The sequence below is a fragment of the Podarcis vaucheri genome (assembly GCF_965113315.1).
Source record: "Podarcis vaucheri genome assembly, chromosome: 13".
Classification (NCBI taxonomy): Eukaryota; Metazoa; Chordata; class Lepidosauria; order Squamata; family Lacertidae; genus Podarcis; species Podarcis vaucheri.
In genome coordinates, this window is record NC_138751.1 from 14,855,524 (window position 1) to 14,866,105 (window position 10,582).

At 43.2% G+C, this 10,582-nt stretch overlaps 2 protein-coding genes across 3 annotated transcripts in view; one reads left to right on the top strand and one right to left on the bottom strand.

The window, feature by feature from the left end:
- The window catches only part of LOC309517154 (C-type lectin BpLec-like), a 97,295-nt gene that overhangs the window by 50,423 nt on the left and 36,290 nt on the right, over positions 1–10,582 (bottom strand). The window contains exon 1 of one of the 2 annotated variants that reach the window (XM_082196246.1): positions 8,209–8,276. The exons of the other annotated variant lie outside the window; for it this stretch is intronic. Coding sequence (XP_082052372.1) covers positions 8,209–8,220 — 12 coding nt within the window. The 5' untranslated portion in view covers positions 8,221–8,276. Of the gene's footprint in view, positions 1–8,208; positions 8,277–10,582 lie in introns of those variants that run through there. 2 annotated transcript variants of the gene reach the window in all.
- On the top strand, positions 902–6,809 carry LOC309516638 (C-type lectin-like). The gene is made up of 6 exons (XM_082195397.1): positions 902–990; positions 1,952–2,024; positions 2,489–2,580; positions 4,675–4,815; positions 5,182–5,299; positions 6,537–6,809. The coding sequence occupies exons 2-6, from the start codon at positions 1,964–1,966 to the stop codon at positions 6,602–6,604; spliced, it is 480 nt and encodes a 159-aa protein (XP_082051523.1). The 5' UTR covers positions 902–990; positions 1,952–1,963; the 3' UTR covers positions 6,605–6,809.

Genomic DNA, 10,582 nt, shown 5'->3' on the forward strand with positions numbered 1-10,582 from the left:
CCATTCTTCTTTAGTTGGGACCTTGCTCATTTTCCAGCCCCTGGCTCCTCCTCTTGGCACAATGCCAAGCATCATGCAGCATGTGAGACACTCAAGACATGATGCCTGTGATATCATTTGTATGTTGTCGGGGGCAGTTGGGACCTCTTTCCCCGACAGCCACAGGAAGAGGAGGAGAAGAAGCCAGGGTTCAGGACACTTGGCCAAGTGATGTCACATATACACACACACCAACTATTACATGCGTGATGTCACACATGTACACAACACCCCCCCCCAATTCTGCTTTGTAAGTTCTGCCCTTGAGAGATGCCTTCTGAGGGGGACGAACTAGATGTCACATTAAACATGGTCCAGATGATTAATATAGTAGCAGGCATAGAGGGTCCCAATTTTCCTCTGGACTTCAGTGCATGCACAGAGAAGAGAGACACCTCTTCCCTTGTCCACTGCAGTCTCAACAGAAGTTGTTCTGCCAGAGCTGCTATGACTCCTAGAATGGTAGCCAATGAGAGTGGGGAGCAATGACAGATTTCCCTCTGGGGTAATAGTTGTTTGGTGGGGTGATGTGGGGCAGGGGGAGCAGAGCTTAATCAGGGCTAGACCAAGGGACAAAACTTTGGTTCCAGTTACTACAGGGGCCTGCCATGCTGGTGTTGTACAACACAGCTAATGTGGGTGGGTCAGGGTCATGGCAAGTTTGTGGCTATCTGAATGCAGCAGCAGAGGGGACTTGACATTAGGACAAGCATATTAGCAATTGCTCTGAATATTCACGCAATCAAAATGTCGGTGGTTTTCAGTGGAATTTGAAAGCAGCCTTTTCTCTCTTGATCTGTACTCCATATATGGAAACGTGGTTCATATTTCTTCCCTTTTTTTCACGCCCTTCCCTGGCCAAGTTCTATATAAGAATGGGCACCACAGCCTGAGAACCCAACTTGCCACGGCAGAAAGCAGCATCCATCACCTCAACGGGACGGAACTTGGGTAAGTTGGAGGTCGGGATGGGTGAATCTGACAGCTTTGGTCTCTTGCAGTCTTCCACATCAGTTGGCATTTTTAAAATTAAAAAATAATAATCAGCATTTTAGTAAATTTCTACTAATTGACACATTTCTGCGAACATTTCTCCTTTTTATAATGCATTTTACATGCTATTTTCATATACATATGCATTTCTACACACTGTTTCCTAGTCCTTGCATTTCTCTTCACATTACTTGGCTGGTGAACTGCACTGCCAACCTGAAGAAACACATGCAAACCAGGTGGATTTCCCTTTGTATGCAAAGTGGAACGTATTTTCCCCACGTTCTTAGTGAAGGTGGCCACCAACTCTGTTCTGACATCATGGCTGCTGTTTCACACTTAGAGTAACGGAAACCAGATTTTTCACATATAAGGAAGCTCAGCCTTTGAGAAAACAGGAGTCTAGCGGCACTCCTTAGATGCTAGAACTCATGGCGATTTGTTCTATGAATATTTCCTCAAAATCATGCAGCAGTTGTCTTCATAGAGATGACTCAGCCAGCCGTAGCCCATCATTTAGTCTCTAGTGTGTCCTAAGGAAACACTACAGAGGAAGGGAACTCTGCAGGTAAGAGGATGGGAACAAAGTTAGGATTGGTTGGCTCTGCCTGTCCTTGACTTTGGCTCCACCTATCACTGGTCTTCCTGCCTTCTGCCCTATCAGCCCCAATGGACAGCAGTCTCCACTGGTCCATAAGAGGAGTGGTCAGCACTAGGTGCACCTACACACTAACCTTACTTGACTCCATGATACTTCAACAATCGGCAACCTTAAGTTTTGGGTTCTCTCTTCTTTCTCTAATCTTCCCATTTATGATTTTAAGAACAGAAAATGCTGGTTTACTTCTTCCTGCTGTCACCACATTCGCAATAAGTAAGAATAGGTTTTTAATTTGTTGCACATTTCCTTCCACAAAAGGTCAGCCAGAAAATGGGGGTTGTCACCTACCTTTGCCTTCTTGGTCTCCTGGTCTCCTATTCTTTCCCTGGAGGTGAGTGTTTTAACAATTATCTGGGAATTTCCCAGAAATCTTAATAGGGGTAAGCATTTATGAAAACAAAAGTACTTGTTAGATTTCCAAGTGATGGTAACCCAGCTAAGGCTCTTGGAATAAATAATCAGGCAATTGAAGCTGGTTCATTAGAGTGAATAGGGAACTGCCCTACCAACCTCAATCTGCCCTGAACCACTCCTCATATTCATATTGACAATCAGTCAGGGAGTGGCGCTACCTGTCATTGCCTCTGGATCCACCTTCTGTTGGTCTCTCTGCCTTCTGTCTCACCAATTCAACTGTACACTAACCACCTCTGAAAGCACAAAGGTTTAAATTACCTGTGCTTCCTCACTGGAATAAGCAAAAGTACAGGTAAAGTGAGATTTCATATTAAAAACAGTCTTCTTACAACTTTTGTCCCACCCTCTTTTTCTTCCTTTACTCTTCTTTCCATACAGCAAGGGCCAGATCCTGTCCCAGGGGTTGGCTGAGAGCGCTGGGCAACTGCTATGCATATTTTGATAGCCCAAAGTCATGGTCTGAAGCTGAGGTAAGAAGTTGTTTCTCACCAACCAAGCTGTAGCATAAGATATTGTTGTGGGTTGCACATGAGATCTTTTTGAGGAGGGCTATGTATGTGAGTTGGCCTGATACAATACCTGGCCAACATTTCAGATTGAGTTGCTCACCCAACATGTTCAAGGGATGTGTTTCCATGGGAGCCAAGAAGGCTTAATTAACAGTCAAGACTCCACAAGGGTGGCAACTTAAATAAAATAAGGGGCGGGGAAGTGGCCACGTAAGCCCTGCTCTGCGCAATCAATCACAAGACATGGCACCCCCCCATTGGAATGGCAATGCCCATCACCTTTGGGAACTGGCCCCCTCAAATATTTTATTGGGGGGCTAAAGGGACCTTGGCCCAAAAGAGTTGGATCCTGTGGTCAGGAGGCCTGGCCTGGCCAGAATGTATTCACTCACCATTAGGAAGAGGCAAGTCATCTCTCTTACTGAAAAGAATACAATGGTACCTCGGGTTAAGTACTTAATTCATTTCGGAGGTCCGTTCTTAACCTGAAACTGTTCTTAACCTGAAGCACCACTTTAGCTAATGGGGCCTCCTGCTGCTGCCGTGCCGCCGGAGCACAATTTCTGTTCTCATCCTGAAGCAAAGTTCTTAACCCGAGGTACTATTTCTGGGTTAGAGGAGTCTGTAACCTGAAGCGTATGTAACCTGAAGTGTATGTAACCCGAGGTACCACTGTAATGGTCTGCAGTGCCAAAATGGAATGTGGTAAGTTAGTTTGTTTAGTGATTATCTGTGTTGCAGCAGAGGTCAAGCTAATATGAATTCAACATTCCAAAGCAAATCCCTTCAGTTCAAAACTCCTTGCATACATTTAAATGCCTATTTTCCTTTTCTGAAACAATCTCAACATTCTGTATGCAAAGGCTTCTGAATTTGGAGTTGTGAGAAAACCAACTTTGGTCTCCTCCAGAGGACTTATTTCGTGAACCCTCATCCTGATTTGTTTGCACAAAGCTTACACAGAAGTTATGTGATAGCCATTCTTCACTGAACACTCAGTCTGATTTGCCTGGGTAGAGATTAATATTCATTCTTTCATTCATAAATTTTACAAGACTTATACACTGTTCGGTTTTATTAAAACCCAAAGTGATTTACAAAAAATAACAATACAATAGCACTGTCAGTAACAAACAGTTAAAAACAAGTATTTGAAACATTCAGGGGAAAATAGAATCAATGAGAAGTCTAAAAACCAGTTTAAAACATACACCAACATTCTACATGTCTTGACAGGGTTGTCTAAAGAAAATGTTTTTAGAAGGTGCCGAAAAGAGTACAGGGAAGTCACAGCAACAAGCATTCATCCTAATTTTCTTTTGGAGTTTTTAGAAGTGGGCTTTTCTTTTAAAAAGTAGGTTTCTTGGGCCACAGATTGGTCAAAGATAGACAAATGGACAAACAGATGGACCACATTCCAAAAGATAGAATAGATTAAGAACTTTGACATTACACATGGTTATTCACAGTTGCATAACTCCAACTGGGTGGGATATCACTTTTGAATTCTTACCTTAGTATGTTTCCGAGCACAATTCAAAGTGTTGGAGTTGACCTTTAAAGCCCTAAATGGCCTTGGCCCAGTATACCTGAAGGAGCATCTCCACCCCCATCGTTTAGCCCAGACACTGAGGTCCAGCTCCAAGGGCCTTCTGGCAGTTCCCTCACTGCAAGAAGTGAGGTTACAGGGAACCAGGCAGAGGGCCTTCTTGGTAGTGGCGCCTGTCCTGTGGAATGCCCTCCCATCAGATGTCAAGGAAATAAACAACTACCTGACATTTAGAAGACATCTGAAGGCAGCCCTGTTTAGGGAAGTTTTTAATGTCTGATGTTTTATCATGTTCTTAATATTTGGTTGGCTTGGGAGGTCCGGTCAGATGGGTGGGATATAAGTAATAAATTGTTGTTGTTGTTGTTGTTGTTGTTGTTGTTGTCTTGTTGTCTTTTTGATACATTGTGAACCACTTTGGGCACCATTATGTGGGAAAGTGACCTAGAGTTAAGTGTATGATGATAGTGGTGGCAGAAATACTTTAGTGCCTTCTCTATTCTCAGATTGCATGCCAAAGCCATGGCCGTGGGACCCATCTGGCTTCTATACTCACAGAGCAAGAGTCATCCTTGGTGGCCAATTACATCTCCTCAAAGCAGAAGAGAAAATATGGTGTCTGGATTGGTCTCTATGATCCCTATGAGGTGAGTTCCCTTCAATTACTCTATTCCAGGTCATCATCACAGCACAGTGGCTCCTTAGCAATGCCATCCTATCATCTCACAGGCTGCATCCCATAATTATTTCTCCAATATTTTACATAGGGGTCAGGCGTGCTGGGTTCCACCCCACACTAGGGGTGCCCACACATGCAACACGTTGCCGCTCCCTGCCAACCCCCCACAGTGAACATTTTGCCTCAGCACCCATGGCCCTGCATAGATGCTGCTTATGGTAGGGGCTTCTTCTCTAACGTCTCCATCATAGCTTGCAAGAGCTTCCTGCTGAGCAACCTCCTCAGAGCTACAAACCTCCTTGGTCAAATGAGCTGTTCCTTCTCTTTCCTGCAGAACCGAGATTGGAAGTGGCTTGATGATTCAATCTTTAATTACAACAACTGGAACAGAGGGGAGCCAAACAACTATAATGGCGGCAAGGAGTATTGTGTGGAGCTGCTGCGTAGGACAGGTAGGGAAACTATTTGCATGCCTGAGAAAAAAGGGCGTTTACACCTTGAATGCTACATTACCCTCCAATTCCCTATAAATTTCCAACTTGTCTCAGGGTTGCATCTCACTAAATTGCACTGAAAATACAGTACATCTGTCAACCATCACTAATTAAAGTCTATTGATTTTAAGGGATCCAATTATGAGTCATATTTAACCTTCAACCAGGTGTTCGCTTGTAGAAATGTTTACAGATCAATTACTCTGGCTAGCAGTGGTCCATTCATTCAGCATTTAGTGTCACTGTCCAACATACCAGGAGGCTTCAGCTGTAGCTCATCTGCATAGTTTAGTTGCATATGTTTTATTGCATGCATACTCATTTGCATATTATATTCTGGAAACAGTGGTTTTTCAAGTGGGCCATGTCATATTATTTTCTACAGCATTTCTCTAAGAAGTGGTTAAAGTCAGATAAAGAAACAAAAGAAGGCATCACTTTAAAAAAGACCTGATTACAGCTGCAAATTTTGAATCAGGAGCACACTTATGAGGTTGAAGTCAGGCAACTGTTGGATGGGCAACCCACATGGGGTTCGTCAGTTCTGGATCAGTCCATCCTGCCCATTCTAGGGTTGCCATACGTCCGAATTTTCCCAGACATGTTCGGGAATCAGGGCCTGAAAATGGCGTCTGGGCAGCAAAGCAGCAAAATGTCTGGGAAAACCTGGACATATGGCAACCAGGACTATTTTCAAAGGAAAATGTTTCAAACATGCTTTAAAAGCTGGAATTTTGGGGTGGGGGTGGAAGGGAGATGTTTTGGAGGGGGGGAAAGCTCAAAAAAAGAAAAAAGCTCAGGCCGGCCCTCACTTGTTCCTGGTGCACCTTGCAATTTCAATTTGAAGTGAGGCTGAAAGTTAACTGGGCATGACCTGCGTGCACATTTGCCCAGATGGATGGCATGTGCACAGAGCCAAGCACCCCGGGCTCAGTGCAAGTCAGGAGGAAGCCCAGTTGGTGAGTGTCCCAAAGCCATTTACCTTGAATAGGGGCCTGAATAGGGTTCAGGGAGGGAGGCGGTGCAAGGCCCAAGCAAAAAGAAAAGAAAAGAGCTCAACATGTTTGTCCGGATTTTTAGTATCTGAAATCTACCATAGTCAAATAAAATTCCTAACCCTTACTCCAAACCACATCCATTTGGTTATGTAATAATGGGCAAGAAATAGTAACTTTTGTCATGTCTTGAATTTTAGGTTTTCAAAAGTGGAATGATAAACCTTGTAACCTTTTGTGTACCTATATCTGCAAACAAGAGCGTTAAAGGAGACCACACCTCCCAACTCTGCCTGCTTGGTGGATCTCTGATCTCATTCCTTCCTCTGCCATCCCTCAAAGGGGAAAAAACAGCTCTTCTTCATTTTCAAAATAACCTCCTCCATAGAGCTACCTCTTTGGTCTTCCCATTCACTTGGAAGTTTCCTTGTTACTTCTGCAAAATATAATCCTAATAAACTCGCTTATGTGTATTCTCTTTTCACTGAATCCATCCTTATTGCTCCAGTTCCAATACCATATATCTGAAGAGTGGGGAAGGAGCAATTCTTGCACTGGAGTTCCCAGGGAAAAGAAGCACATTGTACCTCTGGGGCTCCAGTCCAGTATTGTCGCCGATACCTGACAAGGCACTCAGGGCAACATGTAGGTGAAACTTCCTATCTCAAACCCAACTTCTTTACTCAGGGGTGCTCAGCAGAGCTGATACTAAAGCTGGGATTTTGAGAGCTGGGGACAGGGGAAAACGTAAGGGGATCCCAGGCTACCTGACCAGTGCCAAATCCCAGGATGCTAAACCAGACACTCCTGCCCCAATTGCTCACCTGTAGGCCCTTCTCTGTGCCAGATATGAGTGATTTTGTCTGGCTGGAATGTGAACTTGAGCACTGACCATGATTGTCTGGATGGTGGATAGAGAGATAGGAGTAAAGCAGCCTCTGACCTTTGCCTGACTTGAAGGCAGTCTACTGTGCAAAGGCAAGAGTTCCCATCATCATCACCATCATCATCATCATATATTATTATTTATACCCCGTCCATCTGGCTGGGTTTCCCCAGCCACTCTGGGAGGCTCCCAACAGTATATTAAAAACACAATAAAACATCAAACATTAAAAACTTCCCTAAGGAGGGCTGCCTTCAGGTGTCTTCTAAAAGTCAGAAAGTTATTTATTTCCTTGATGGGAGGGTGTTCTGCAGAGAAGCCCCTCTGCCTGGTTCCCTGTAACTTTGCTTCTCACAGTGAGGGAACCACCAGAAGGCCCTCGGTGCTGGACCTCAGTGTCCGGGCAGAATGATGGGTGTGCAGACGCTTCTTCAGGTATACTGGGCCGAGGCCGTTTGGGCTTTAAAGGTCAGCACCAACACTTTGAATTGTGCTCGAAAACACACTGGAAGCCAATGTGGGTCTTTCAGGACTGGTGTTATATGGTCTCGGAGGCTGCTCCCAGTCACTAGTCTAGCTGCCACATTCTGGATTAGTTGTAGTTTCCAGGTCACCTTCAAAGGCCCATGTAGCCCCATGTAGAGTGCACTGCAGTAGTCCAAGTGGAACTATTCCACCCTCTTTCCCTTCTGGCCCCAGCAACAAATGGCATGTTCTACCCAGATGGTCATGTTCAGGACAATTGGTGAACATGTGTACATTGCAGTGGGCAGTGCTTTTTTCCTTTAAAATGTTTAGGAATACTCTCATTTCCCTACTCATATTGAAATACTGCCCTCAATGAGGCCAAACTTAGATTTACATAATGTTTAGGGGTACGCGTACCCCCAGGAAAAAGCACTGGCAACAGGAGATATATAACATTCTTTGTATTGTATACCGTGAAGCATGGTTGGAAATTTTCAGGAAGTTAGAGGAAAACCTACCTGGTTAATCATTAACGGAGCTGGGCCTGGACTGTATCTCTGTGGGCTTAGTCACAAGATGATCAGCTCACAGTCACATGAAAGGGATTGCATTTCAGGTCTATGCATATGTTAATTGCAGGCATCCATGTCAGGTGTGGTGCCTTCTTTTAAGTTCTGTGAGCAAAGCCTTTGAACTACATTTTTGGACTGGATAATTTTTATTTCAAAACAAGAGTCTGTTTTGTTCTTCCAGTGGCTTCCACATGTGTCAAATCAATAATCTCAGCAGGTCATCTGTGAGGAAATGTTGCCCTCAGTTCTGGTTTCTCTTGATTTCTCATTTCTCCAAACTTGAGTTCCTCACATTTCCACAGCTATTGGTGAAAGGTTTGGGGTTTTTTTTTTGGCTGGGGCGAGGAAATTCACCAGCACTTTCACAAACATTTCTTCTAATGTGCACGTGTCGGCATTCAGTGTTTCCCAACCTACGAAGTATTGATCTGAAATATAATATAGTTTTGCACATTATTTTCACCAACACATGATTTTTAATGCGCTGTCTTCAGTAATATATGCATTACGCTGCTTGGCTGCCAACCTGCATTTCAAAACCTGGAGAAGTGCCAAGGTCTAATGGATGGTTGTTTTACAGTTGTTGGATTATTTTGGAAAGTGCAAATTAGGGAGATATGCTTCAAACATAGTGTGAATTGAATGTCTTCTCCATCCCTTCTGCAGTCAATCCTGCAGTGGTACTGTGGCATCTGAATATAGACTGCATTTTAATCAAGGCTTATATTGGCTTATATCTTGATCAGGTTCCTAAATTAAATGGGCTTAGATTTTCAAATGTTTCATGCCAGGCACAAGACCAGCTGCTTAAGAGAACCTTGGCAATGTTTTCCTCCTAGACAAGGGGCCCCTTGATTGATAGCAGAAAACAATTCTCAAAGTCGTAAAAAGGGGGAATTACAGACTGAGAGTGAGGACACTGACCCTACATGTTACAGAAGATAAAAAAGGCAGAGATAAACATAATTAGGAATGAGTAAATAGTAAAATAATACCAATGTGCCTCCCAGTAAAATGAGCCAGATCTTCTTTCTAAGGTTAAAGACCAAATGGAGAAGCATCTAGCTGGCAGAAAGAGAGCCTTTTTGGGAAGTCTTTTTTTAAAGCTGTTTCTTTCTTAAACTGAGAGAGTTAAAGGGCAATAAATGTTGGGAAGAGCTAATGGGAAAAGCAGCTGGCTGAAGGGGGGGGTGTAAACTGAAGAGGCTTCTTTTGAAACTGCTTTTTACTGAGTTCCTTTTTCTACTTTACAAAGGCCTTTTTCCTTTTAAGAGGCTACCTGTGTTGTGTATTAAATATATTGGCTTAAATGTAATTATGCAAAGGATTTAAGAAATGCTAGATTCTTATTTCATATAGTTGTAAGAGTTGTATTTATCCTGAAATTAAGTCAGCCACCAGCCTAGCCCCCCTGCCAGACAGGAAGACGCCATCCAAGCAGTCCTGATATATAGTGGTCAGGCATTTGTTTGGAAACCTTCAAATGAAGGAGATCTTTCAATGTTGATGTGAAACTCAAGATCCTTGACATATGTTTAAGATAAAAATTTAAGATTAACCATTTGTTTTAGAAGGCAATAGGGCAAGGAGGGCAAGAGGTGAGCTGGTAATTAAGATTCCTTGTTGAGACACATGTAAGATATATTACTACTTATTTGTCATTTATAGATGTAACAATATATAGCTCTTTGTGTTCCATATAAGGACAGGAGGATATGGGTGTATCTTTTAGGATTGGTTATAGCAATCAGCCAATAGGAAATCCAACCAGGCTGATTGGACAGAGGCAGCCAAAGGAGGAGCAAAGGGGGCTGGATTAAGGGAATATAAGTGCTGGCCATAATGGCAGGAGGCCAGGCCAGAGCTTGGTAACCATATACCACTGTGCCTCTCATTTATTTGTCTGACAAATAAATTATTATTTTAATTTCTCTATTGCTGCATTGAATATTTCATTCCAGCTAAGCGTTAACCACAAGCAGGGTGCTACAGTACATGTGGATATCAATGAAGGTGCAACCAGTGTGGGCTTACTCAGCTCTGCCCTGCCACTTCTCCTCCTCATGCAGTTCAGCACAGGATCTTGTGTGTCTTGTTCAGGATGTGGGTAAGGTTAAACAGGTGTGCCAGTTTTAATTTCTGTCTGTTTCTCATTCCCCCCATCTTTAATTCAGCTCTCCACATCTGCACATCATTGGTTCTTAAAAAAAAATATTTATGTAGATTTATCAGCATTTTAGTGTGAATTTATCCCAATATAAACATGTTTTTTAAAGCAATTTCCCCTAATGCAATGCATTTTTACACTAATACATGAATT

What these genes read in the sequence shown, in the direction of transcription:
- LOC309516638 (XM_082195397.1), top strand. Translation starts at nt 1,964, where the DNA reads ATGGGGGTTGTCACCTACCTTTGCCTTCTTGGTCTCCTGGTCTCCTAT. An exon ending in AGTCATGGTCTGAAGCTGAG is followed by an intron (nt 2,581 to 4,674) that starts GTAAGAAGTTGT and finishes CTCTATTCTCAG; the next exon opens with ATTGCATGCCAAAGCCATGG. An exon ending in GTCTCTATGATCCCTATGAG is followed by an intron (nt 4,816 to 5,181) that starts GTGAGTTCCCTT and finishes TCTTTCCTGCAG; the next exon opens with AACCGAGATTGGAAGTGGCT.